We start from the raw sequence: 27,560 nt of genomic DNA, 5'->3' as shown, positions 1-27,560 counted from the left end.
TTATATAAAGTAAAATTTTAGAGATTTCGGTTATTTGAAATTTTTTTTATAATAAATAATGATTTTTCTAATTTATTAACAAATAATAATTTTTTTTTAAAAAACAAAAATTGATTTTAATCTAATTATCTGAATTATTCGAAATTTTTCCCGTCTTTTTCCCGTTCTTTTTTCGATTATATTTTATTTTGGGATTGTATGAGAAATATGTTTTGATTCCTGAATTTTCCGTTCCCGTCTCATATCCGTAAATTTCCCTCCCGTTATTTTGTGGGAATACTTTGGGTAGTATATTCAGATTCCCGAAATTCTCATTCTCATCCCCTACCCATCAATTCCCGTCCTGATTCCCGAAAAATTCAGGCCTACTACAGATATAAGAAGTCTTTAGTTCTAATTGTTACTTATGATTTTAATAGAGTATTTTCTCAATGTTTGAAGAAAATACTATGATCATGTATTAATCACCAAATAAAGAAAAGCCCGTAGTGTAGAAAAGGGCTCAAAGGTTCATAATAAGTCACAGCAAGCGCTCCATTAGTCCCACGCGCGCGCATTTTATGAGCGTCAACGTTCACGCGCTCAAAAACCCTTATGCGTGTGATATGACGTAATCCGGATTTTTTTTTTTTTTTTGAACAGCGTAATCCGAAATTTCAAATTCCATTTTCCATTGAAAAGCTCCGCTAAAAAAAATAAAAACAGTAAACGATGAATCCGCCATTGCTGAAGCTCGCGTTCGTGCAGGGTCCAAGAGAAGGCGAATCTGTAGAGTACAAGCCCGGATCCACTATCCGGATTGGCCGAATCGTTCGTGGTAATGAAATCGCCATTAAAGACGCCGGAATCTCCACCAAGCACCTCCGGATCGTCTCCGATTCCGAGAAGTGGATAATCCACGACCTAGGATCTTCCAACGGCACCATACTGAACTCGGACACTCTCCACCCAGATAAACCCCACATTCTTCGCCATGGAGACGTAATCAAGCTTGGTGAGTATACTTCCTTTGTCGTCAACTTAGAGACTGATGTTCAGGAGCAGCATAAGCTTCCTCCCAGGCCAAGGAGGAACAACAGGCGTCTGGCTGTTGCGGATCCGGATCCGGATCCGGTTGTTCCTGTTGAGTCGGTTCAGGAGAACCGAAAGCGCAAGGGCAGACCTTCGAAGCAAGAGGAACATCAAGTGCCCAAGAGAAGTAGGGAAACGAGAAGTAAAACCCTGGAAGAAGAAGAAGCGCCGGAGGAGAAAAAGGGCAACAACTCAAGGGCTCGGGGAGGTAAGAAGAAGACTGAGAATTTGGGTTTGAACTCAATCAAATTGGAAATTGAGGATACCCCAAAGGGAGTGGAAGTCTCAGCCATGAAGAGACCGACAAGAAGCAGGCAGGTTGAAAAACCCTGTCTCGGATTGGCGAATGTAAAGAGTGAGGATAGTGTTGTGGAGGAGAAGGTAACTTGTGCAAGGGCTACCAGAAGCAAGAGGAAAGAAATTGGTGGAGATTCTTTCTTGGATTTGGAGATGGTCCTGAACCAAGCCCGGAAGAGCCGTGCAAAGAAGAAGAAAATGGAGCACAAGAGCGTAGTAGTAGAAGAGATGGAAGACAGAAATGATGAGGTTGAAGAAGAAGATAAGGAAAATGAAAAGGATGTTGAAGCTCAGAAAGAAGAAGATGATGATGGATCCAAGAGGGTGGAGATTGAGTCAAGGAAGAGCACATTAGGAGAAGAGGACCTGAACTGTGCTGTTAGAGAAGACGGAGAGACAGACGAATTACAAGATACAATCGACGACGAGGGAAGAGACCGTAAGAGCGAGGAGGCTGGTATCGAGACATCAGACGGTGGTGGATGTGATGATGAGGAAAAGGCTGAGCAGGAATCCAGCAATAAGAGTGTTGTAGACAAGGTAGAGGTTGATTTTGGGAAAATGTCATTTAGAGGATGGTTTAGATTCACGGAGGTTAACCTGGGAAAACAGACAGTGGAGGAGACAGAGAAGATAATAGAGTCCATGAGAAGTAAATCTCTGAGAGTTCACAAGCATATTGCAGAGCAGAAGCAAGCAAAGGGAAATGGGAGTGTGAGTTAAAAAAATATATGACATAGTTAAGATCACCCCCACCCCTGAGAATACTATGTTCGAGATTGTGCTAGGAACCACTACTAGTTGGAGTTTCTTCTTCATTATATAAAATAATATCATGTGACTGTAACTGCCAATCAATAATATATACTTGATTTGTTATTCAGATCGTTGAATGTGATGATAATAGCTTCAGTTCGACTCTTTTGGATCCATTGATTGATATATGAGGAATTTACAACGCTCTGCTTGGCAAAATAACTCATGTGGCTTGCTTATGAAAAGAGATACTTATACTAAAATCTTATTGACATGTGAGGGTTTCTACATTTCGAATTTGATACAATAATAAACAAAACCAAAGCAGAAGAAACACATACAACAACAAACAACAAACAACAAGTATACTGAGATCGGAGATTAGTGTTTTGTCTGTTCAAAAAGGACTGACCTTGCCAGCCAGTTTCAGCAAAAACTCCGGGACAAGCCGTTTTCTCGGCAGCGCAAACGCATCTTTTCTCAAAGCGTCACTGTCATTGGCGTGTATCAAAGAGACTATATGATCAAACAGCTCGTCTTTACCGCCTCTCAGAGGATCCTTGCAATGCAAATTGTGAATGATTATTATACACCAGATGCAGCATGTGTTTTACAAACACACTGAGCTATTATGTATCTAGGTAGTATTGCTTACCTGAAGAAATAGATCGGTATGAGTTTTACCATTGTACACAATTACTTCGGTTTTGACTTCAACACCTCGAAGAGCTTCTGCAAAAGTTTTGCTACACAAAGAAAGACACAATTCGTCTGTTTTCAACAAACGTATTAATTAGACTAATAACTAGCGTATTTGTCAGATTCGTGGTGATCTAACCTTGCTTCAGGTGGGATGGAATGATCTTCGGATCCATGAAAGAGCACAATGTGAGGCAATAGAGATGCGGCTTTTCTTACACTCGGGTCTTTCAATCTCACTCCAGGAGAGAATTGTTCAAATGACTCTTCTCCTTCCATTATGCTGCAAAGTTGATCAACAAACAAAAAGAACCACCCAAAGCTATATGTCAGAGAAGTAAATATGATAGCAAGTAATGGCATTTTCAGAGTTTCAAACATGACTGATCATATGGCGCCTAAGCAGGAATTACCTTAGGAAAATGGAACGATACAGGCCCCGATTATGGCAGTGTTCGACCAAATTAAAGAGATTGTACCTGCTCCAGTTTGCAAATAGTGAAAAGATATTCTGATTACTGGATGGATCCGAGACCAAAACCGTTCGTAAGCTTCATGGTAGTTGTTGACGCTAAGTCAAGGAATACTTACCCGCCAGATAAACCAAAATAAGCTTTCATCTGAGAGACACTCCAAGAGATGCTCTCTCCTCTTGATTCTTTAATGGCTTGATCGATGAGAGCACAAGCAGAGATATGTGCACCAGCTGATTGCCCCATCAAATAGATTCTACACAAACAATCAGAGCCTGTGAAAGATATAGAGAATTGTACATACATAACCCCAAAGAAAGTGATGAGTGAGTGAGTTTTCAACCTGTTAGGATCGCCTCCAAATGCAGAGATGTTATTGCAGACAAATGAGATTCCTTGAGAAGCATCGCTTACCATATCACTGATTGTTCCCTGAGGGAAGTTTCTGGACCAAAGATATTTGTTAGATTAAAACGGTTAAGGAATTGTTTGTTTAATCTGATTAAATTACCTGTAATCTAAACATGCAACAATGATATCCCTTTCTGCTAGCTGCAGTCCCAAGAGAGAACCCCAAGCTTTGTACCTAAAGGATGAGTCAACTATGAAACTATCTGAATTCGACTTTATCTTTGTAAAATTAGGAAGCTTCAGGGATCCTATGCGTTTTATTTAAAGTTAACCACGATAAGAGAGACCTATACATGCAAGAATAAACCTTTGTGCAATATTTGTATACTAAATCTATCAGACTAGTATGAGTTAGTATACCCACAGCGAGCGAACTAATTACATAGAAGGAAGTCTAAAACAATCTCAAAGTAGAGGAAGAGTGTGGATTACCCGATAATCCAAGCGCCACCAGTCACGAAAACTACAACCGGCTTCAGGCCATCATTTGTTGGGGGTATGTACAAATCAAGCCTGCCATATAAACGAATCATTTGGGAACTCTATATATATATTGAGTGAAGGGAGAAGGCAAGATTAATTATGCTTGTTTTACCTATTCCTAGGTTGATCTCCATAAACTATACTCCTCCTAACTTGCGATGAGAAAAAATAAAGAAATGCAACTGCAGAAGAAGAAGAAGAAGAAAGAAAACAAACAAGCTTGTTAAAATGTACACAATTGACAAAACAGCTTCATAATAAATAAATAACAAGAGACCCTTCTTGCATGGCACATCACCTTGAAGAAATCCGGGCATGAGGAGCATTGCGTAACAAGCAAGAGCAAGTAATCTTGTGATCCACCGGTAACCTACCCTGCATTAAAACTTGCAACAATAAAATACAAACTCTTCTTACAGAAAAATTGTGGTAAGAATTCATCCAGAAGACGTTTGACATGTACAACTTTAGTGTGTGACAAGTAACTCTTGTAAAATCAAAATCAAATTGATTAGAGTGACAACAATTACAGAGAATTTGAATTTTTTTTATTATGATTCCCTGTCGAGCAAGTTACAATCATACGAACAAAATATAACGACACCATGCCACAAGATATATGTCCATGGAGCTGTGGTAATCAAATTGAAAAGGAAGGGTAAAATCGAAATTAGTACCCGAGATATCCAAGAAGGTTGAAGCTAAGTCGAGTTATCAAATACGTTTCGGCCGCCGCATGGCCGATGTCGCGACCCAACGACTGCTGCCGGCAAATTCGAGGCGATTCGTCCGCCGATGACTTCCCGGAGACTCTCCGACGAACTTTTTCGGGTGAAGACAACCTGTTGAAGCCGTCAAGCAGCGCCATTTCCATTTCGTCGGAATCCGCTGTGCCAACCTCCTTGAACTCTGACGCCGTTGAAGACATCGGACGGCAACGGTCCGCATGGCGAATCTCCGGAGACGGTTGCATGTCCGCCGTGAAATTGGTCGGAAAATGATTGGATGTCGGATTCTCCCTCCTCTTTGGTTCTATTTATTTATCGGTTCTGTTTTATTATTTCAAAGCATCCCTTTGAAAAAAGAAAGCTATTTATTTAAAATCATGTGCGATCACGAGGGAATAACAAAATTGTGCTTCCTAACTGAGTCATTTAATTTTTCTCTACTAATTAATATACTATCCTAATGATGAGTATTTTATAGTGGATTTGTGGGAGGTGGTTATTTCATAATTCATCGCTATTTAACGATATTACTGAGAATTTAGCTATGTACACCTGAGTTTATTGTTTATCGACCTATAAACGGTTTCTGAAGGCGATATCAAAAATAAAAAGGTGATACAATAATTGCGTTGAGAATAATGAATTGCGTTCGAAACGGTAAATAGAGTAACTGCTAATGTAAACGCTACTGCTGCTAATCATTTGTGTGATAATCTCGAAACTTTAAATAGAGTTGTGTGTAAACGCCACATGGAATAGAGGGCCCACACGCCTTAGAACGTGACGGGTAAACTTAGCGGTGGCACGCGCACCAACCAAAGACAATCTAATCAAAACAATGATGAGCTCTCTTGTTCCTATAATTTGAATTGGATTTATCCTAATTATAATTCTTTTTCTCCCCCTTCAAAGACAATATTTTTAAGTATATATCTCTAAAGAATATTAGTAACCAAAAGAAAGTCGAAATCTTTTTTAGCAACAATAATATTTCATAACCAAGAAAACGTAAAAGGAGAAGAAGAATCTACTTTACGCTGAAATATGATGAGTTACGAGAAAAATAAGACTGTGAGAGCCTGGTGGTATCCTTTTGTTTTTTTTTTTTTAAACAAAAGAAAAAGGATTTTAAAAGTCAACTCTGCATTTAGTGTTTGAATTTCACCTGAACCACCATCTCTGAACGGCAGTCACCGGAGTATTCAAGAAAGGAGCGTAACGTTGGATAATCGGATTCACCGTCCGCCCGATTCTGCTCCATGTGCTCTGGTGATAACCTGCTGTTACTGGTGCTTGATACATCAGCTTCAATAGCTGCCAACATTAACAAAAACTCAGGCTTATCCCTTATTCATGATAACAACTCTCAAGATCCAACCCACAAAAAAGGAGTTTGACGGTTTCTCATGACATAAACGCATGATTTTCAACTCAATAAAGGAGCAAAAAACTCTTCTTATTACCGACCTAATGGCCTTAGCCCGCGTAACCCTTCGTTTCAAAGAAAAAGATCAACAACAAAAGAAAAAAGGTGTTTGATTAAATACGGTGGTTCCTCCCTATAATCATATATATATATATATATATATATATATATTAATTAATCGTTTCTGAAATTATTATGAATGACATACTCCATTGAATACCCCGAACCATTAGCATGGCTCCGAACAATTTCTTATAATTTCATAAAGAACAAATAAGTTCATATATATATATATGTTCAGTTGATCAAGTTTCAACAAAGAATTCTACTTGCAGATGCTTCGCCATTTAGAGAGAAATGGTGATGACTCGACCCGAAAGTAGACCAAGATAGACATTTGAATAGACGTACCTGCCAGTACATGAATGTCTGTATGATGTTGCGTTGCCATCTGCAGTAAGTAAAATGACAATTTTGATCAGATGAGTGAAACCAGTAAAATGCAGTTCTAACCAGAGCACTCATGATATTCAAATATGAACTCAATTCATTTCAAAAGGTTCTAATGAATTTAGTGCCAATAAACTATTATTGCTTCTAAAAGGACGAAAGAGCGTACGAGAGCAGAGAGATGATCAAAAGGAAGCCAATGGCTATCTCAGCCTGCGATGAGAGGATGTTGAGGGTAGTTGTGTTCGACTCCACCCACACACATGGGTCTTCCAAGTACTTTCTGATAACCATTACAAAACAAGACACAAGGGGAGAGTTAAGCATCAGTAAGAATCCACAATACGAAAACGACTACTAAAAATCAGACCTGCGGATCAGCTGGATGCAAACTACCTGTAAATGGTGGAGCGAGCAAAGTTACGCCTCAAGAACTTGGCCACTTGTTCAAGTGCTCGACACAAGATGGGAATCAAAGCAACTGTGACAAATTGATAAGAGACTCAGACTAGTCATAAGAATTTATGTCATATGAAGAAATTCACACACATATACACAAAAAAAATTCAATCAACTCCTACACTTGAGACAGAGATGCGAAGTGACAAATGTAAGGCAGTAGATGAAATAGATGAAATCCTTTGCTCCGACAATTGACTGAAAATAAACTTGCAGCCCTTGCATATTCCATGCCCTTGGCCTCTGCAGATAACAAAAATCTGCTTACCGAAGGAAATCCGACGTCGTATGGATCCTAGAGATTATAAATGAGAGATCATACGGCTTACCCCGTAAAGAGAGTACAAGGAGTATAGAGATGAGCACGCAGTTCCCATGAAAGATAGACGATAAGCCCTATTTGAGAGATTCTGTGGTACTAGAGGTAACACTGCCAGCACAGCTATAACAAAAACCTGCAAAATATGATAGGGATTACAAAACTTGACGAGGGAAGAATAGTAAAGTGTAAGGTGAAGTATGCCAGACAAAACGTATTAGTCTTCATTAGTTCATATGATGAACCACACAGATTAAAACATCAAAGCCCCCTAATAAGAGCTATATCTTTTTCAAAGATATGTCTAGTAAAAATCTAGTGATTATAAGAACGGGGGGAAAAGGCACAGGGAAGAAGGTAAAAACGATTTAAGAAATTAAGTCTGCAGTTCAGTGAATAAGGAGTGATTCTGATCAACAAAATATGAAGAAGGAAGCATCGATAGAAATTGCAGCAGGAAAACATAATCATACCCAAGCATTGACAGAAAACTGAATTGTCTGCTGATCCCAGCGGCCCGAACTTGGGTTTGCACCTGTCGTAGTAGCAGACGGCCCAGTGGTTCGTGGAACCGATCCTGAGGCACAAAGTTTAGTTAGTTTTTGGTCATAAGAAGAAAGCTCACCCCATGTAGAATAAACTGAAAGGTCAAGAATATCAGGGAAAAAAAAAAGTTCACCTGAGTTCCGTGAACGAGCTTGTTCATTTGCATTCGCAGATGCAGATGTAGCAGATGGTCTGGCAGATTGCGAAGACGAAGACGAAGTCGACATAGGCTCCACAACAAGATCAGGATCCTACACAAGTCCATGACAGTATAACACCCAGATTCAGAAGATATTAAAAACGTTCGAAATCTTCGAAAAAAGCATAGCAAAGATGAACACATGGTTCTTATATAATATACACAAGACCCAAAGAGAATTGGAATCTATAAATTAAGCACAGAATTCAATAGAATCCCTCCTATCGGCTCAATCCCCTAATCATTATGAAACCGAGGAACTAATAAGTTAGCAGAAATAACATCAAAAACTCCCAAATCGTAAAATCGACCAACTGCAACACGCTTACTAAACCTAAGTTCACACAGAATCCCCAAACCAGAAGCGCCCACAAAACAAAACTCAAACTCGAAGTGATGAAGAATCGAGAGGCAATAGTACGGACCTCGAAGCGTTGATAGAATTTGCGCTTGAAATGCTCGATGACCTCGGGGCGAGAAGCCATGTGAGGAGGGATGAGAATATTGGACCAGTAATCCGCCCATCGAGCGTCGTTGTCGTAGTCGTATGCTGCCGCCGCGATCTTCTTCAATCGCTGAGGATCTTCGCTGTTTTCCGCCATCAATGAGTGAGATCGCTTCAAACTCTCTCTTTTTATTTTCGCCGGAGAGATTCGACCTTTCTGGGTTTCTCTCTTTGGTCCACTCTTCCTACTCTAGAGGAATCTTCCAAAAAAGCGACGACGTTTGGCGAGTGGCGAGTTTGTTGTGGACTTTAAAATTAATTGAATCGTCGTATGCAGTTATATATATTTCTCAAAATTTCTCTCCATTATAATATAAGACATGGTGTTGGTTTGATATATATGTTATGCATTGTCGTTAGTACCGAATCTTCTATCCGATAAACACCTCAGACTCTACAATTTCATATTAAACCGGACCAAAATAAAATTTGACCGAGATCGAAGCGATTAATAAGATACGGATAAGACAATGGTAATTTCAGTTAGGTTTCATTTTGTTTAGAGATGTGGATAAAATCTAATTTGGATTTGGTTCCTTTTTTTATTCGATTCGTTTTTCATCAAAACATGCGTCTCTGCAGAAAAATGAGTATCCAAATATGCAAATTAATTATCCATGACAAAAAATAAATAAATAAATACATGGCACTTTTTTCTCCATTTGTTTCCATTTATATTACCTTGGATTTGGATAACACTAATTAAATTCCAACTAATATATCATCAAAATATGTTAACTTAAAGAAAATGAATTTCAGTTAGGTGCAGTCTTTTTCAATTCATGCAGCTAAGTGTATATTAATCCAATATATCAATATGCGTAATTGCGTAAACTTATGTATGATTAGCTGTTTCTACGTACTAGCATCTATAAAAACATCATCATCATCATTACCATCACCAAAATCATCCATACTCAATCCAAAATTGGAAAGAAACAAACAAAATATTTAAAATATTTTCTAGAAAATGTCTAGCGGCCTTAGGCTAAGAAACGCGTATATTCCGGCGCCGGAGCCTGATGACCTTTCCGAGCAGCTGCCGTCAGAAACACAGCCCGCGGCGCTCAAAAGACAGATGTCAATGTCTCAACGAGCCATGTCAAACACGCTAACGTCAGCAGCAAATCTCTCAAACCTCCTCCCAACGGGAACACTCCTCGCGTTTCAACTCTTAACGCCCGTTTTCACTTCAAACGGCGTTTGCGACCACGCAACTCGTTTCCTAACCGCTATTCTCCTCTTCCTCTTAGCCGCGTCTTGCTTCGTCAGCTCTTTCACCGATAGCGTTAAAGCCGACGATGGAACGATCTACTTTGGTTTCGTCACGTTCAAAGGCATGTGGGTCGTCGATTACCCTGACATTACCGGGTCGGGTTTACCCGATTTAGCCAAATATCGGATGCGGGTCGTTGATTGGATCCATGCCACGTTGTCGGTTTTAGTGTTTGGAGCGGTTGCGTTGAGAGATAAGTATGTAACGGATTGCTTTTGTCCGTCGCCGGAGGAAGAGACGAAACATGTTTTGGACATTGTTCCGGTGGGTGTTGGGGTTATGTGTACCCTTTTGTTTACTGTTTTTCCGGCGAGACGTCACGGTATTGGATATCTTGTAACCGGAAATATTGATCGCCGGTAAAATTCTATAGCGTTTCATTTACGTCTCTAAACACAACGAAAACGGCGAGACGTTTCATTTACGTCTCAACATCTCGAGTAAAAAATCATTCCATGAATCAATCGGGCCTGGTAAACACCAATGTACACAATCATTGTATAGTATAACTTTATCTTCACGTTTATGCCCAAATCTGCTCGGATGTCCATCTGGCCTTAACAACATTAGTTTTGTTACATCTAGTAATCTCAATTTTAATCCGTTACTTTTGTTTTTGTCTCTTTTCGCAATGCGAAATTCATCTAGTTGAATGTTGTGTGTCTCTAGATTCATACCTTCTAACTCTGTCTCATTGCTCCTACAACAAAAATAAACCCAAATAAATGAACAGTCGAATCAAATCAAACTGAAATTATTAATTCTGAACCAACGAAACTTAAAAAAAAAAAAAAACGAATGGTTGAACAAGACGCCAAACTAAATAAATCTTGTAGAAACAGAACTAGTCAAACAAATCGAACTGAACACCAAAAATAAACTTATATATGTGCATGTGGTTATTTGTATTTGTTTTGATTTGCAAATATCGAATAACAAATATAAAACTGAGTTAAACATAACCGAGCTAAACCGACTAAAGTAATTGGCTGTAATTCGGAAGATATCCCTAGTGTAATAACGAACGTCTGATAAATCTGAACGAAGCGACAAGAAAAATAATAATACCTGTATGGTCGCGTTTTCAAGCAATTTCCACCTTTATCCCATTCTCCATCCTCAAAATGCGAAGGTGCAAATGTCCTTAGAAACACTTGTCCTTTAAAATTCTCTAACCCTTTGATTGTCTTAAATGTTGTTCTTAAAGCTCTTCTATACGCGAAATGTGCCCCGACATTTCTGACTCCGGGAATGTAACAATACAAGCAGCCTATCGTTTTTTGTTTGTCAAAAAGAAAGAGTGGTCGAAAAAACCATTGCCCGGAGGAAATGATGAGGTAATCGAACTCAACGATTTGGGAAGCCCAAGAAGGATCCGGTTCATCGAGGTAGAGATTGTAGAATGAATTCGGACCGCCCGGACCGGTTTCTTCGGACCGAACCAAATGGGTTGTCCAAAATGTGGCAATTGTTAGGTTGTACGTTTTGTATTTCCATCTTTGGAAGTTAAAGTCTTGTTGTCTTGAGTCGTCCTCGGGATATTCCACCTGAAAAAAAAAATAGGTTGTTTTTTTTTTTTCTCATTTAAGTGTTATTTAATTTGGTGGCTTGGTGGGAATAGTTGTTTATTCATGTTCAAAGTATTGCAATATTGACCACTAGAAAAACTCGAACACGTACGCATACGAACTTTAATGAACTGATGAATAAGCATTATACCCTAGAGAGTAGGCAGATCAAAGACTGGACATGGTTTCTGCTAACGGAGTCACCAACAAAGGCCATGCTTTTGCCTCTAAGCAACTCGAGAAACTCGATAGGATCAAACAAAGGGAGATCACACCCACTTGGTTTCCATCTCCATTTCATGAAACCTAAATCAGGTCTCCCAAACTTCATGCAGTTTTGATGCTCGTGTATCGCCCAGCATGTCGTGTTTGTGTAGTACGGAGCTTCAGGGTTTGGGACCCACTCGCCGGAGAATAGATCGCATGATCTCTTCGGTTTATGATCAGTTTCTTGATGATCATCATCAACATTCGACGATGATGATGATATGGAATGTTGGTTGTACTCAGTATGCAAAGATGATGAGGGCTTAGAAACATGATATGTGTCGTCATAATCATTGTTATTGTCGTACAATGATGGTAATGTCTTGTTATGATCCGTTGATGATGACACTAGTTGTGATGAACTAGATGAAGAAAGCGATGGAAAAGAGTTTTTCGATGGTGAATTCGATACATGTTTGTAAATTGATGATGGTGAGTAATAGAGAGGATAACCAAAAAGAAGATAAATGATTGGAGCTATTGTAAGTAGAAGAATAAGAGGAAAAATCACTTGTCCTATTCGTAACTTTGTCCCGGGAAATTCCATCTCGATAATTCCCCAAAAAAATTACAACTTTAAAGAAAATAGTAAGAAATATTAGGAATGCCTATTTTAATTTTAGGGGGAGAGAGAGATCCTAGGAAGATTTTGGATTATTGGATCAGCATGAAACAAGGTAAACTAATGAGTACATATTACTAAAACCATATTCAATGTTTATATTATGGTCTTTTGTAAACAGAGATCGGAGCGCAAAAAACGCACAATCTCCAAAAATTTCAGATACTACAAGGAAACTTGGTATCAATAGATTTGCTCTCTCTAACCGGTTAGTCTGGGTCATGGTTTAGCTGAGAGTTTGATAACCTAACGGTCCTTGTAAACCGCCTTGATCTGGTCCATTCCTCCCAACCAAAGATGGCATCCATGGGAACAGCCTGCTGAGCTCATTTCCGATAGTCCTTGGTCTCATTTCCTTATCATTGATCCCAAATTTCGCCCTCTCTATCGCTTCCATTATATCTTCCCGTGCCACCGCTTCTCCGCCTGAAAACGATCGAGAAACCGCGCATATGCGGCCTTTTTTTATCCGGGAAGCACAACAAGATATGAATTATATAAGGGTTGATGAATAAGGTCTCTTGAAGACTGACCTCTACGAGCAGCGAGCAATGCAGCTTCATTGACAATATTGGCGAGATCAGCACCTACGAATCCGGGAGTTAGAGAAGCAACGAGATCACATATGAGAAATGCGTCTTCTTCTAGCGGCACGTCTCTCAGATGTACGGCCAAGATTTTTCGACGGCCTTCTTGGTCTGGTTCTGCAACCACCACTTTTCTTGAGAACCTTCCTGGCCGACAAAGAGCCGCGTCTAACGCTTCTGGTCGGTTAGTTGCTGCAATTACAATGACTTTTGTGTCTGACTCAAAACCATCCATTTCAGTAAGCAGCTACAAAAGAAAGGAAGCAGCTTCAAACATATATCAATCAGTTATGGCATCTACATGGTTAAAAATGTTTCTAAAAATGTTGATTTTTTTTTTTTACCTGGTTTAACGTCTGGTCACGTTCATCGTTGAAACTCCTCCCTCGTTTTCCTCCAACCGCATCGAGCTCATCGATGAATATAATGGAAGGTGAGTTTTTCCTGGCCGCATTGAAAAGATCTCTGATTCGCGCTGCACCTCTTCCAACAAACAATTCAACGAACTCACTAGCCGAAACAGAGAAGAACGGAACTCCCGCCTCTCCAGCTACAGCCCGAGCCAACAAGGTTTTACCGGTCCCCGGTGGACCAACCAAAAGCACACCTCTTGGTAATCTTGCTCCTAGTTTTCTGTAGTTTATACTTCCTTGAAGACATGAGACTATCTACAAAGAAAACATAGCAGAAAACATCAAGCCTAGTTTGTATTCACTCACTCGTAAATCCAAAAAAAAAACATCGCATTTTACAGAAACTTTGTTTTTACCTCCACGAGCTCGTCTTTAGCAGAATCCACGCCCTCAACATCCTCGAATCCAACAGTGGGATTTTTAGTGCGTCGTTTTTTCGCAGGGCTGTTAGATGCAGAGAGTTGCCGATAGAGAAGCCACATAAGAGGTGTTAAAGGAATCCATAAAGAAATGATTGTTATCAAAGTATTTCTCATGGACATCAATGCAGACTGAGGAGCTGAACTATAAGTTATCCCTTTCTCCCTCATCAAACTAAGAAGAAACTTCTCATCGTGATCTACTTTTCTCGTCACATACTTCCACACAGGAGTCAAAGCTCGAACCTTTCGCGGCATAATAACGTCTTTGGCAGTAGCTTCAGTCGCGGTTTCCACTTGGATCGCAGGTTCTTCTGAAGTTTCAGACTTGTGATCATCTTCAACATTATCATTAGTGTTGTAGTAGATTCGACGAGAACCTTCTTCGAGCAAAACCTTTGAAACGGAACCACCTCGAAGATTCGTTACAAAGTCTGAGTAAGGAACAATGGAAGGAGACGGAACAGCGGTTAACCTCAAGAACACATAACACAGTCCGAAGATAACAGCCACACCAGTAGATAGGATCACTCTTTTGATATTCTTTCTCAAAAATAACCGGAAATCCTCAATTGATGCCCTCAAATCGAATCTTCCAAGTCGCATGCTCAACAATCGTAATCTAGGTCGAAGCCTAAGAGAAAATCTTCTTCTCTTCTCTTTGTTTCTACCATTTTCACCAATACGAGTCTCCTTATCTCCGTAATCACCATTGACTAGTCGCTTAATCTCGCTATTACAAGCAAACCCATTCCGAGAATCGCCGTGAAGTCTAAACCCTGATCTAGTTTCCCCAATCTCCAAAAACCCACCAAGTCTCCTGCAACCAAACGACTGATTCTTCGTCCTAGCGACACAAATATTAAGCTCACTACACCGCGAAGATACTATTCTGCTAGATTTCTCCGGAAAATTGCCTCCTTTGAGATGAAAACGATTACTACAGAGAACATTAAAAGTAGCCATGGGTTCTCTTTCCTGGAAACTGAATCATGCGTTGTTCATAATTGGGCAAAAACGAAACAACCAAAATCTTACGAAAACCCACCAAGCGCAAGACTCGTGACAAGATTGAATTGGAGATGGAATTGGAAAAGTTATCGTCTTGAAGCTGATGACTCTTCAATTGAAAGGATAAGAGAGCTCGCAAAAGCTCTAAACACTTTTGACTTTTGTTTTTGACACAGCAATTTCACTAATTTTTTTATAAAAAGATATGTTTTCAATTTTTCGATTTTTAGTAGAATTTAACGATAGACCTCTCCTAATAAAAACAAAATAAAACAAAACAACGTTGTCAAAAATCAATAAGTGAACTTCTCTTTTCATTTGAGTTTCAAGAAATATTTAAAGTTGTTATTTTTGTTTATCGTCTTTGAACAAAAATAATGAAATATTGTAAGTTAATCAATGAATCTGTAGAACAATGTATAACTGGTTAACAATGTGTATATACAGTCGTGTACTCTTTCATTCCTTGTTCTTTTATTTTAAAATTATGAATGAAAGTCTAAATCGTGAAGAAATCTCTATCACTCAAGTCGTCCTTAATTATACTCATTTTAGAAATCAGGTGTTAGTTGGCACAAAACTTTAGCAAGTTGGCATCACATCGTCAAAGATTATTTTTTTTTGAATCAAAACACAAATAAAGATGATTAAATAATAATAGTCTTGACGGCGTCGTATCGTGCTGGTTTCACTCTGTCTTTGTTTCATTCTTTTTGTCTCACATTTTCTCGGGAGAGGAAAAAAAAATCACTTTCTCCGAGCGGATGGAAAAATTCGAAGACTTGCTACATCTGGATCGTAAGCGGATGTGATCTCCAACGAACGTTGTATTTCTACCGGTTTCGTAATCTTATCGTCAGTTCCTTTTCGAATTTTCAATTCCTTGGCTCGTCTTATTTCATCGGAAGCATCGACGATTTGGGTACGAATCTTTCCATCCAACCAAACGTTGGTACCGAGTGTTAAATTTTGTTCCTCTTTCACTCTAGTCTGTAGGTCGTCTTCTTTTAGTAGCAAGAACTGATGTCCATGGATTTTGCGTCCCTTCTACATCACATTTCTGCGGTCAAATATATCACCAGGAATCATTTTAATGTCATGTCCGGTTTTGTAATCTAGGATTCTGTCTATAAATTTCACTTCTCTACGGTTTTTGGAAATTTTTTTCTTAATATCTGTGATTTTGACATTTTTCAGCTTGATCACAATCTTATGAAGAAGGAGACTGAAAGTTGTGTAAAACCAATGCTAGGAGTCTCATCATCAGGTTAGTAGAATGAGCAGAAAAAAAACAGAAATTGACAGTGAGTCAGGACCAGTCACTCCTCGTGTCCCGGTTGATAGATTCGGGTTCCTGAAGCAAGAACATGGTAACTCGCCAGAACGCTTCAGCAAGGCTAGATCAACATCATCCACTGACCATGACAGGTATGTCCTGAGTAAAAATTGAATAGAGTTTCTCAGAGAGAGAGAGAGAGAGATAACAGTGAGGGTGTGTTTTTTTTGTTGGCTCTAGAGAGGAGAGAAAGGTGAGAAAATGGAGGAAGATGATTGGGATTGGAGGTAGTGACTGGAAGCATTATGTTAGAAGAAAACCTAATGTTGTCAAAAGGCGTATACGAAAAGGGATCCCGGATTGTCTTAGAGGTCTTGTTTGGCAGTTAATCTCAGGAAGCCGGGACCTTTTGCTTATGAATCCTGGTGTTTATGAGGTAATTCCTCCCTTTTGCTTACATTGTTTGCTTTTTATTTGAGTCATATTCTGATAAATTTATCAATACTTCTCTGCAGCAATTGGTGATTTATGAGACATCGGCATCAGAACTTGATATCATTCGAGACATATCCCGTACTTTCCCATCCCATGTTTTCTTTCAGAAGAGACATGGACCTGGACAAAGATCGCTCTACAATGTCCTTAAGGCGTACTCAGTTTATGACAGAGATGTTGGATATGTTCAGGTCTGTCTTCTGAGATATAACTCTTTGTGTCTCATTTTATTGCCATATTACTCAAAATTCATGATTTTTGTAACTGCAGGGGATGGGTTTTATAGCCGGTCTGTTGCTTCTTTATATGAGCGAAGAAGATGCGTTCTGGTTACTAGTTGCATTACTCAAAGGAGCTGTTCATGCTCCAATGGAAGGATTGTATCATGTAAGTCTTTTAATCGTTGCAAGAAAACGACTTATAGTTGAGAGCCCAAAAAAACCCTTCTTTTTCTGCGTGAATTAGAATTTGTGACCACCTTTGAAAAATTATCTGTCAATTATTTCGAATGGAGTATCCAACATATAAGGATATTGTATTGATCTCACTTGTGTGTAATGTAGGCAGGGCTTCCTCTTGTACAGCAATACCTGTTTCAGTTAGAAAGCTTGGTTCGAGAGCTAATCCCGAAGCTCGGAGAACATTTCACTGAAGAAATGATCAATCCGAGTATGTATGCAAGTCAATGGTTCATCACCGTCTTCTCTTATTCATTTCCTTTCCCTTTGGCTCTACGGATATGGGATGTGTTTCTCTCTGAGGTAAAATTAATTCACTTTCTTCAAAATCTTCTTTCAGTATTTTGCTGTAATATTCTGTTATCTTCTTTGGTCATTGTTTCTTTAGGGCGTTAAAATCGTGTTCAAAGTCGGCTTAGCATTGTTGAAGTATTGCCAAGATGAGCTGGTGAGTGGAGCTTTTCTTACGAGTCAGTAAGTTAAATTCGCTAAACTGAGCTTTCTTCTTATCAACTGTATCCTATATATGAATTCTCCAGGTAAAATTACCGTTTGAAAAACTCATACATGCTCTGAAAAATTTCCCTGAAGATGCAATGAATCCAGATACCTTGCTTCCATTGGCTTACTCCATTAAGGTTCTCTTTCTCTTGCTAGAGTTAAAAAAGCTTTCTCCTTTATCTTCCATTTAAACTTCCGAGAGATATGTGAGACGGGAACTTATATTTTATAACACACAGTGAATGAATCAGATTTTAGATATCGACATAATTAACTTGACTGACTAAATTTTAACGTACCCCAATTGAACAGCTTAGGCATTGATGATGCTGTTAATTCTGTTTTTTCTGAGCTTTGCTAGAGTTAGTTAGAGTTGGCATTAATGGTTTAAGTTGGTCATCCCAGGTATCAAAGCGTTTGGAAGAACTGAAAAAGGATTATGAGAAGACTATTGGCAAACCGGTTCAACCGTAAGAAAATCGGTTTGGCAGTAGCCTGAACCACCAGACGCTTGGATTCGAATTCTTTTCTCATCCTTATCTTTTTGGATTTTGGAATATATTCTTCTTTCATCATATTTGTCAAGTTGGGGGGAGGAATCACTTTATATCGTTTCGATTTCAAGAAATTTCTGGTAAAGAAGGTATTATAGATAGAGATTTGTTGTTGTAGTGTTTGTAGAGAAATCTCATTATTAATGTCAAAGGTAAATCATTTTAGTTGTTCGACTTTTCCTAATTGAAAAAATTGTATGTTTGTACAAAATCTAAATACTACATGTTAATCATTCCACTTTTTTAGTAGAATAACTTACATGAAGGTCAAATGTTGATTACTTTTACGCAATTTTTTTATGTTGTTCGAACTTTTGACAAATGGGATCATGTGTCATGAGTCATGAGTGAGTCACGGGAAGGGGTCCTTTTTGTCGTCTAGCGGAGCAGTTGAGACTTGAGGGCCTTTGAGAAGAAGAAATAGAATTTGATTCTCTGGGCCCACGTTACGTGACAGCACACCTCGGGTTATCCGCTCAAACGATACACGTATCTTTACAAGTGTCATTATTTGATTGGTTGTTTTTAATTCTCTCTCTTTAGTATTTTTAATAGCGTGTCGGCCAATCTACTAATGTTGTTATGCTAAGATAATGTCAAAAATATGTTCAAAACAAGTGGCAGGAAAACAAATAAATTTAATTTGTTTTGATTGTTGCTATTTTTCTGTGGTCAGGAATCGTGATTCAAGCACCTACCGTTTCCACATTTTCTTTTTCAAAAAGGGGGTTTAAAGGTAATTTTGGTAAAACCTTGAAAACGGCAAATTGTTGGAAAATAAATAAATAAAATGAACGGTTCAGGGAGCTTCACGCAAATTAACGCGAAACCTTTTCTTAAGGTTTAAGGGTAAACACGTAATTTTTCGGCGGGAGATAGCCCTAGAGCTTATATAAAGGACTCTTTCTACCTTTCTTTTCTCCTCACGAACGCTTCTCATTGCCTCATCATTACCAAATCATCATAATCGTTCTCTCAAATTAGGGTTCTCACTTTCTCTTTTCGAAATTGTTAAGAGTTTTTTCTATTCAAAGTCTAGCGGTTTTCTGAAACATCTGGATCTGGTGAGCTTTTTTTTTTGCAATATATAGATCTCAATTTTTCTTTCGTAGATCTGATCGTTGTTCTTCTTATGAAATTGTTTTCTGACCGAAGAATTCTTGGTTGTGTTGGTTTCAGGTTTGAGGGTTTCGTTTGATATCTGGAGAAAGGAGTTTCTGGAAATAAGGATTCATAATTCGTGGTCTAGATCTACATTCATATTTATGTAAGTACTCTTATCGTCTGACCTACGCTTTCGATTGATTTACACCGATCACAAATTATCTTTGTTTTTTAAAAAAAATTAAAATATTCATAATTCTGATCTAGATTGATATTCGAATGCATATTATAATTGATTCTGCCCATATGGGATTCTACATTCAGATCGAACGACTAAGGTTTCGATTGACGTTGTGTGATTTATAGAAATAAGAAACCGTCTTAGGCTTAGTTTCTAAGGATTAGCCCTAATCATAGGCTCTCATGGCTCTAGATCTGACGAAACAATCCGATCATGTCTGATGAACCGATATGCTTAATTATTGCTTGAATGAGGAGTTGAAATTATTATTGATCAGTAATTATCTGTGTTGAAGTTGGGTCCTCTTTTGTTATCTAACGTTTTGTGTGTCTTATGTAATTACAGAAGAGCGTGAATGAGATTATGATGGAGTCGAAAGGTGGTAATAAGAAGTCTAGCAGTAGTAGTTCCTTATTTTACGAAGCTCCCCTCGGTTACAGCATTGAAGACGTTCGTCCAAACGGTGGAATCAAGAAATTCAAATCTTCTGTCTACTCCAACGTGAGTTTCCTCCTCTATTCACATTTTATGAGTTTTGTTCAATATATTCAGTATCAAGTTTCTTAGCATTGTTTGTGTTCTTTTATCTTTGTTGCAGTGCGCTAAGAGGCCATCCTGAGTTGTAGCGTGCACCGAGTCTCCTAATATAGTTATAGCTTTCTTTAATTTCCAGTTTATAATTTACCTTTTTCAAAGCTCCGTTTCTGCTGGTTCCCAAATCCAATCGTTCTCTCCTCCAACAACAAGGCGAGATGGCCTTATCTGCAATCGGTTTCGAAGGTTACGAGAAGCGGCTCAAAGTATCTTTCTTTGAGCCAAGCATCTTTCAAGACTCCAAGGGTTTGGGACTCCGTGCTCTGACCAAGTCCCAGCTGGACGAAATTCTCACTCCTGCTGCATGCACGATCGTTTCGTCTCTCTCCAACGACCAATTGGACTCGTACGTCCTCTCTGAGTCCAGCTTCTTTGTCTACCCATACAAAGTCATCATCAAGACTTGTGGTACCACGAAGCTCCTCCTCTCTATCCCGCCGCTCCTTAAGCTGGCCGGTGAGCTCTCTCTGAGTGTCAAGTCTGTCAAGTACACTCGTGGCTCCTTCCTCTGCCCCGGAGGCCAGCCGTTTCCCCACCGGAGCTTCTCTGAAGAAGTCTCTGTTCTTGATGGGCACTTTTCTAAGCTTGGCCTGAACAGCGTAGCCTACTTGATGGGCAATGATGATGAGACTAAGAAATGGCATGTCTATGCTGCCTCTGCCCAGTCCTCGAGCAACTGCAACAACAATGTCTACACGCTCGAGATGTGCATGACTGGTCTAGACAGAGAGAAGGCCTCTGTCTTCTACAAGAATGAAACTGGCGAGACCGGATCAATGACTGACAACTCTGGAATCAGAAAGATCCTCCCCAAGTCCCAGATCTGCGACTTCGAATTCGAGCCTTGTGGCTACTCTATGAACTCTATTGAAGGAGATGCGATCTCCACTATCCATGTGACCCCTGAGGATGGGTTCAGCTACGCGAGCTTCGAAGCTGTGGGTTATGACTTCAACACTATAGACCTGAGCCAGCTGGTGACAAGGGTTCTGTCTTGCTTCGAGCCTAAGCAATTCTCTGTAGCTGTGCACTCGAGCATTGGAGTGAAGGCGTACAAGCCGGAGATCAGTGTGGACTTGGAAGATTATGGGTGCAGAGAGAGGACATTTGAGTCACTAGGAGAAGAGAGTGGAACAGTCATGTATCAGACGTTTGAGAAGCTTGGCAAGTACTGTGGGTCGCCTAGATCTACCTTGAAGTGTGACTGGAGCAGCAACAATAGCTGCAGCAGCGAGGACGAGAAGGACGAGGGAATCTAGCAGAACTTTTATCTAAACTATTTTTGAGCTTTCTTTTAATAATATGTTCTAATGAATAATGACTTGTGAAGTTGACGTAGTCTCTTCTCAAGCAAGTGTGTGTTCATGTTTTCTTTTGGTCTTTATAATTATATATGTGAGACGATTATGTTGCTATTTATGTTTATCCTCTTTATACATTACTCTTGTCGATGTTTTTCTGTCCACGATTGAAGGGGGAAAAAACGTCAGTTCTGAATCATGTTTTGCTTAGAAATACAAAAAGTATAAGAACATAACAACCAAGAGACAACATTAGTTACGAGCGAAATTACGAAGCATCTGTTCTTACGTAAACTTGCTATTACAACCAAGAGACAACATCAGACTTAGATTTTCTACTCTTGCATCCCTCCGACCATCTGCGACTACTCTTACAAAACATATTCTGCTTATCCTTCAAAATCACCTCAGTTCTACTTTGACAAAAGACAAAAAAGAAATCCAAGAACTCAAACTAGCGACCGATTAAATTCCTCCACTTATCCTTCAAATTCACCTCAGTTCTAGCAGCGAATACAAGAGGGTTTGACTTCTTTATATCTTTCCATGATTTTCCATACTCTTTCACTCCATCCCTTAAAGCTTGCACTTCTTCAGGCGTCCAGTGTCTCACTGGCCTTTTGAAACCCGTTTTAGCCGGTTTATCTTTCTTCAACGATGATACATTCAGAGGTTTCGGGGTTGGTAGATAAGGCCGAACTCTCCCAGACAATGATGACGATGATGTTCCCTGGCTATCTTCTGCTCGACCTCTTCCTGTTTCAGTCCTGTTTGCCCGATCTGGCTGAGGAGAGACATCAACTGAGGAGAGGCCAGTTGCGTTGTTGTTTTCTTGCCCTTGCCTCGTGGAAGGTTCCACCAGTCCTTGAATGATCTCTAACAAACAATCCTTAAGCTCTCGAGCCACTGTTATGTCCGCCTTATCAAGACTTGGCTCATGTTCCTGTTCTTGTTCATTCACCGTATCAAGACTTGGCTCACGTTCTTGTTCTTGTTCATTCACCGTATCTTCAACGTCATTAACTTCCTCCCCACTGTATCCGTAATGCTTACCTCTTTCCCGGGCAGCATTTGGATCCTTGCGCTTAAGAAACCATTTTCGAGCTTCTAACTCAAGAGAGGAACAACCAAGTAGAGCCCACTGCTCTTTGAGAAGCTGATTGAGATGAGAGATGGCATTGTACCTGATGTTAGTCTCACGAATCTTCTGGTACATGTCAGGTTCCTCAACGGCCATCTTTAGATCACTCTCCCACTTCAATAACTCAGGAGTCACCAGATCGCTCTCCCTCACCTTCAAAATCCCAATCCGCTTCCCCCAAATCCTCTCGAGGGCCTCGCCGAAGAAACCATCCGAAGCAGTCTCTGGCCACATGAATCTAAGCGTGCATTCGACGGCCGTCCAGCAATAGGCCGACTTGAGAGACTCCATGGTTACCGAATCCTCCTGCAGCTTCTCGAGAACCTCGAGAAGATCCAGCATTCTCTCGTCGACTTGACCTCGAATCAACGAATTCGACATGTCCCGCACCACGGCACTAGTCTTGAGCTTTGGACAGTCGTCCAATTTCAGAGCCGAGAAGAGGCTAGTAGCGTAAACCCTAGGATTTTGGTGGCGACGGAGGACGAATTCGGCCACCCATATCTCAATGACTCCCATTTTTGGAACCTGCGATCAAAGTTTTCGCCTTTGTTTAGTTTTCCTCGATCGGTAAGGTATGTTCAGGGTTCAATTTGGGGAAGAAGGGAAATCTCCGAGCACAAGTTGGATTCCTTTTTCGAAATTGATATTTTATTTTCAAAATTCAAATTTATGCGTACTTTCTAGTTTTCCCATCTGTTTTTTTTTTTCTTTTTGGGGAAAATTAAGCAGAAAGATAATGATTGTTTTGAGTATAAATATATTTAACCAAAAAAAGTGATGATTTATCTTGCCAAAGATGAATGGGAAAAATGTCATAAAAAGCACGAACTTTCAAATTTAGGCCATTTTAAGCATGAACTTTAAGGTCGGCCATTTGAGGCATGAACCTTCGTGGACTTTCCGTTTAAGGCATAAAAAAAAATTGACTCGGCCAAATCGAACACAACGTTAAATCGCATAACAGAGAGACTAAACCTCGTTAAGCCAACGTTAATGTCTCTGTTAGTTACTAAACGCCGACGTTTTCTAGGACACCGGAAGAAGGGTCTCCCTGGGTTTTCTTCGGTGCTTGATGTGTAGATGACAACACCTCTTCCACAATGACACTTTGATGGAAAGCCGCGTAAATCATCATCAACAATGGAAGAAGACCCAGATTTGCAGCTTATCTCTGTAAAAGATGAAGGAATCAGGTTCGCTTGCGTTTAGCTTTGATAAAAAGATGAAGAAACGAGCTTCAATTGGCAAGAGAGGAAGATGATATTTGAGAGAGAATTTGGGGATTTAGGGATTTGAGGTTGGATTTAGGGGATTTTAGGCTTAAAACGTCGGTGTTTAGTAACTAACAGAGACATTAACGTCGGCTTAACGAGGTTTAGTTTCTCTGTTACGCGATTTAACGTTGTGTTCGATTTGGCCGAGTCAATTTTTTTTTATGCCTTAAACGGAAAGTCAACGAAGGTTCAAGCCTCAAATGGCCGACCTTAGAGTTCATGCTTAAAATGGCCTAAATTTGAAAGTTCGTGCTTTTTATGACATTTTTCCCAAAGATGAATGTCGAACTAAAAAAAATGAGCGAAAAAAAGATTGTAAATCTTGATTAGTGAGTGAGAAAATCTTTTTCTTTCACTAGAAATCCTATCATCTAGCAACAAAAGAATAATTCGTTCGTCCAATACAAGCCTAAGCCCAAGAAGTAGAACCGTGTCGTTTCCGAATCAGGGATCTGAGAAAAACCACGTACGTAAGAGGCTTAGACCATCTGTAATGGAGTATTTAAAAGAGAGGTTCATGGGTTTTTTTCATTAAAAATAAATGAATAAAATTCAATATTTATAAAATGGGTCTTAATTTAGAGTTTTTAGAAACGATTTTAAGATTTTAAGAAGGGGTTCACGCGACGTGTCATAATTTTATTGGCTGAGCTTTTTGTTCTTCCATCTTCTTTCTCTTTCTCTCTTTTTCTCTCTCTTCTCTTCTTCTTTTCTTCGACTTTCTCTCTTCTTTTACATTCTCTCTCTTCTCAAAATTTAATTAATAAAAAAATTGAAGTGAACCCCATAAAAAGTTCACCATTATAGATGCTCTTATATCCTGGTCAAACGGTTAAACTAACACGTGGACGCGCCACGTATCAAGAGATGCAACACGTGGAGGCACCCAAGCACGTCCCTTGGGTTATTTATAGCAACCCCAAAACTCAAGTATTATTATATCATCATCAGAACACAAACAACCAATCAAAGAAAGCATCACATTAAGTTTAAGCAAAAACCAGCAAGAGAGAAAATAGTAGACAACAAGCAAAACATAAGCTACCAAGCCGGTCAAGCCACTGGCCAGACTAAGGTCTCTCTCTTAACTCTTACACTAAATCTTATATGAAATTAAGATTTTTGCAAATTCATTTGAGTCAATTCTTTGTTTTTTTGTTCGTTGAGATTAATTATATGTTGATAAATGCTATCTATGAGAGACCTACACGTAAATACATAGAATTGAAATGTATTTATTTCTGTAAACAAGTTTGTTAAACTGAATTTAATTTTGGCGAAATGTATATTGATAAATGTGTTAACAATGTGTGAATGCAGGAGAAGGCAAGTGGTATGATGGATAGGGCCAAAGATGCTGCTGCTTCAGCTCAAGACTCCATGCAACAGGTTCAATTTTGTTTTGAATAATATTACAAAATTAATATTAAAATGTATATATACACACGCACGTACATAAAGAGATATATGGTCATAATCATAAATGTGAATCATAGGCCGAACAAGAACACCTAACAACTTTCAGTTTTTTTTGTAATAATCCTCTGTTGGAGTTATTTAATAAATTTGGGATGTTTTTAATTTCCCATTACTGCATGCTGTTTCTGATGTTATTTCATTTCTTGAATGTTAATGAAATCTTTTTGATATATAGTTAATGAATATCTGATTTCCTAATGTGAAAATGATGGAGTGAAAAGGGAGGATTGAAGATGAATACTAGATTAATCTTTTTTTTGGTTAATCTGATATATGTACCATTTTAGAATAGATTATATTTTCTGAAATTCCTTACCAACTTTGTCTCTATTCTAAAATCCATGTAAGAAACAAAGTTGGTGAGGGATTTCAGAAAATGTAATCTATTCTAAAATTCAGTTGTTGATTAAAAAAAATTTTGCACAAATAATGTTCTACAAAAGTTTATATAAAATTTTCATGAGTTTTTACTCTAGGACATGTATATAGCACTCAGAAATCTCTAAAGTATCAAAAACCTAGAAATATGTGTATTTGTTTTTAGTAATTCCTACATGAAAATCATGGATCATGTGTTGTTTTGTACTCTCTTCGTTTTGAGTTGGAACTTTATAGAGATTTCAGCTTAAAAATAATCAACCTTCAAGAATTTCTCTTAAAGAAAAACAGTAAGTGATATTTACATCTAGGACGAGTATATAGTATATATATATATAATCTTAGTTTTTGGCACCAGTCGTATATATATATATATACATATATTTTGTCGTTTCATCATTTGAATGGATATTTTTTTTCTTTTGGGTCATTCCACGTCTTGACTAATTCGATGAGTTATTACGAAGCTGATTGTAAAAGATGTCAATTTGTGATCACTGATCGGAGCCGTAAACCTAACTACTTAATAAGAACAGAGAAGAACAAGTGGTTTCGTATTATATAACCTAAAAAAGAAGGGAGTTTTTTTAGTTTGGTGGTATAAAACCGTTTGTCTTTAGAGTGATTTTTTATTAATATTTTTTTTTGAAAAGAATACCGTTTCTCCTACCCGTATCGAATAGAACATGTTGAGTAAAATCTTCTTCATGTAAAACCGATTTAGATCGGGAGAATCGTACGGGATAACTAGAAATGAATGTGAATTAATCTTCACACTGTGGCCGATCTCTTTGTGATTGAGTAATGAACGCTGATATTGTGTGATTGACATCGTAACACGACTGCATAAAGTAATACTTTCTTCTAATCATGATCATTGGCTTCTAATAGTGTATTTACATATAGGACAAGGCAAAACAAAGCAATCTAAATTTTTATCATTGACATGCTTTCCTTTAGCTTGCCTCTGATTTCTGCATACTCTCTCTCTCACACACACACACACACATACACGTACATAAGCATGCATGTATATGTGTTGTTAATGAATAAATGAATCAATCACGTGAACATAGGAGCATCATCACACATCTCCTAATGATGTAAATCCTCGCTTTCTGTTCTTTGAGATACTTCCCGAGTCTTCTACTTTGTGATTTCTTCTCCTTTCTCTTCATGTTCATGATGCTCTCCATATCCGTTTGCAGACCGGTTGATATGTAACAATGATTTAGTACTCTCAAATACTAAAGATGGTGAGATTTAATACGACGAATCTCTTGACAAAAAACTTGTCTTAGATTTTTCTCGAGTTACGAATCTTCTAGAAAGATAATTTAGATAGAGTCGAGATAGAGAGTGTGATTTTTTGAACAGGGCAGAAAGCTTTGGAATATAAATGATTTGATGGGTGAAGAGACTTGCTCGAATGAGCTTTTATAGGGAGAAGTTATTGTCTGCATTGTACATGTTAATAAATGAATAAAATCCATACAAAAAGAAGTAATATATACGGGGACCATGTAAATAATAAATAACAAGAATGGAGTTTGAACAAATTTATTATATATTCTCATCTTTATGGTTGAGTCACGTCGCCAAACTTTACATAACAATGTGAAAATCCACCAACCAAGATACATTGGTCGGCCATTTGGTTACAGACCTTATTCTTTTATGTACTATAAAATAACAAGTGACAAAAAAACAATAACTTCAATGTATAAGAATAGTTTTTCTCTTCATGTAATATAATCGTGGTCGGATATATGGAAT

At 38.7% G+C, this 27,560-nt stretch overlaps 10 protein-coding genes and 1 long non-coding RNA gene across 12 annotated transcripts; 5 read left to right on the top strand and 6 right to left on the bottom strand.

Annotated features, from left to right (window-relative positions):
* The first annotated feature begins 711 nt into the window (after window positions 1-711).
* LOC18023717 (FHA domain-containing protein At4g14490) lies at window positions 712-2,215 on the top strand. Its single transcript, XM_024159609.1, has one exon. The coding sequence runs from the start codon at window positions 712-714 to the stop codon at window positions 2,089-2,091; it is 1,380 nt and encodes a 459-aa protein (XP_024015377.1). The 3' UTR covers window positions 2,092-2,215.
* A 150-nt stretch (window positions 2,216-2,365) lies between these two features.
* LOC18023716 (probable isoprenylcysteine alpha-carbonyl methylesterase ICMEL2) lies at window positions 2,366-5,255 on the bottom strand. 2 transcript variants are annotated; one of them, XM_006408357.2, is made up of 11 exons: window positions 4,868-5,255; window positions 4,489-4,565; window positions 4,303-4,372; window positions 4,140-4,220; window positions 3,808-3,882; window positions 3,640-3,741; window positions 3,415-3,552; window positions 3,237-3,302; window positions 2,963-3,106; window positions 2,780-2,870; window positions 2,366-2,683 (listed from the first exon to the last, which is right to left on the bottom strand). In XM_006408357.2, the coding sequence occupies exons 1-11, from the start codon at window positions 5,161-5,163 to the stop codon at window positions 2,522-2,524; spliced, it is 1,302 nt and encodes a 433-aa protein (XP_006408420.1). In that variant the 5' UTR covers window positions 5,164-5,255; the 3' UTR covers window positions 2,366-2,521. The 2 variants fall into 2 exon arrangements, with proteins under 2 accessions (XP_006408420.1, XP_024015194.1); XM_024159426.1 differs by lacking the exon at window positions 3,808-3,882.
* A 612-nt stretch (window positions 5,256-5,867) lies between these two features.
* LOC18023715 lies at window positions 5,868-9,058 on the bottom strand. The gene is made up of 9 exons (XM_006408356.2): window positions 8,743-9,058; window positions 8,252-8,369; window positions 8,046-8,149; window positions 7,583-7,708; window positions 7,376-7,496; window positions 7,191-7,275; window positions 6,964-7,077; window positions 6,756-6,795; window positions 5,868-6,232 (listed from the first exon to the last, which is right to left on the bottom strand). The coding sequence occupies exons 1-9, from the start codon at window positions 8,917-8,919 to the stop codon at window positions 6,080-6,082; spliced, it is 1,038 nt and encodes a 345-aa protein (XP_006408419.1). The 5' UTR covers window positions 8,920-9,058; the 3' UTR covers window positions 5,868-6,079.
* Window positions 9,059-9,792: 734 nt separating this feature from the next.
* Window positions 9,793-10,461, top strand: LOC18023714 (protein DMP5). Its single transcript, XM_006408355.2, has one exon. It carries the CDS (start codon window positions 9,793-9,795, stop codon window positions 10,459-10,461), a length of 669 nt encoding a protein of 222 aa, XP_006408418.1.
* Window positions 10,462-10,515: 54 nt separating this feature from the next.
* LOC112088917 (protein trichome birefringence-like 20) lies at window positions 10,516-12,480 on the bottom strand. The gene is made up of 3 exons (XM_024159394.1): window positions 11,818-12,480; window positions 11,167-11,645; window positions 10,516-10,798 (listed from the first exon to the last, which is right to left on the bottom strand). Exons 1-3 carry the CDS (start codon window positions 12,478-12,480, stop codon window positions 10,516-10,518), a joined length of 1,425 nt encoding a protein of 474 aa, XP_024015162.1.
* Window positions 12,481-12,572: 92 nt separating this feature from the next.
* Window positions 12,573-15,147, bottom strand: LOC18023713 (probable inactive ATP-dependent zinc metalloprotease FTSHI 3, chloroplastic). Its single transcript, XM_006408354.2, has 4 exons — window positions 13,912-15,147; window positions 13,487-13,810; window positions 13,089-13,389; window positions 12,573-12,981 (listed from the first exon to the last, which is right to left on the bottom strand). The coding sequence occupies exons 1-4, from the start codon at window positions 14,938-14,940 to the stop codon at window positions 12,782-12,784; spliced, it is 1,854 nt and encodes a 617-aa protein (XP_006408417.1). The 5' UTR covers window positions 14,941-15,147; the 3' UTR covers window positions 12,573-12,781.
* A 545-nt stretch (window positions 15,148-15,692) lies between these two features.
* Window positions 15,693-18,501, top strand: LOC18023712 (ecotropic viral integration site 5 protein homolog). The gene is made up of 9 exons (XM_006408353.2): window positions 15,693-15,907; window positions 16,183-16,413; window positions 16,502-16,697; window positions 16,777-16,947; window positions 17,027-17,143; window positions 17,320-17,517; window positions 17,603-17,662; window positions 17,754-17,852; window positions 18,121-18,501. Exons 2-9 carry the CDS (start codon window positions 16,262-16,264, stop codon window positions 18,187-18,189), a joined length of 1,062 nt encoding a protein of 353 aa, XP_006408416.1. The 5' UTR covers window positions 15,693-15,907; window positions 16,183-16,261; the 3' UTR covers window positions 18,190-18,501.
* Window positions 18,502-19,153: 652 nt separating this feature from the next.
* LOC18023711 (S-adenosylmethionine decarboxylase proenzyme 1) lies at window positions 19,154-21,659 on the top strand. The gene is made up of 4 exons (XM_006408352.2): window positions 19,154-19,333; window positions 19,449-19,536; window positions 19,960-20,115; window positions 20,213-21,659. Exon 4 carries the CDS (start codon window positions 20,367-20,369, stop codon window positions 21,465-21,467), a length of 1,101 nt encoding a protein of 366 aa, XP_006408415.1. The 5' UTR covers window positions 19,154-19,333; window positions 19,449-19,536; window positions 19,960-20,115; window positions 20,213-20,366; the 3' UTR covers window positions 21,468-21,659.
* Window positions 21,660-21,775: 116 nt separating this feature from the next.
* On the bottom strand, window positions 21,776-23,305 carry LOC18023821. Its single transcript, XM_006408351.2, has one exon. The coding sequence runs from the start codon at window positions 23,167-23,169 to the stop codon at window positions 21,964-21,966; it is 1,206 nt and encodes a 401-aa protein (XP_006408414.1). The 5' UTR covers window positions 23,170-23,305; the 3' UTR covers window positions 21,776-21,963.
* A 1,575-nt stretch (window positions 23,306-24,880) lies between these two features.
* Window positions 24,881-25,530, top strand: LOC112088993. The gene is made up of 2 exons (XR_002900811.1): window positions 24,881-25,002; window positions 25,248-25,530. It is a non-coding gene; the product is annotated as an uncharacterized LOC112088993 (long non-coding RNA).
* A 699-nt stretch (window positions 25,531-26,229) lies between these two features.
* On the bottom strand, window positions 26,230-27,542 carry LOC112088992. The gene has a single exon (XM_024159772.1). The coding sequence runs from the start codon at window positions 26,978-26,980 to the stop codon at window positions 26,843-26,845; it is 138 nt and encodes a 45-aa protein (XP_024015540.1). The 5' UTR covers window positions 26,981-27,542; the 3' UTR covers window positions 26,230-26,842.
* Window positions 27,543-27,560: the final 18 nt, after the last annotated feature.

The sequence above is a fragment of the Eutrema salsugineum genome, unplaced genomic scaffold (genome assembly GCF_000478725.1).
Source record: "Eutrema salsugineum unplaced genomic scaffold, Eutsalg1_0 scaffold_13, whole genome shotgun sequence".
Taxonomy (NCBI): domain Eukaryota; kingdom Viridiplantae; phylum Streptophyta; class Magnoliopsida; order Brassicales; family Brassicaceae; genus Eutrema; species Eutrema salsugineum.
Note: the sequence above shows the minus strand (reverse complement) of the source record. Positions and strands in the feature narration are given on the sequence as shown.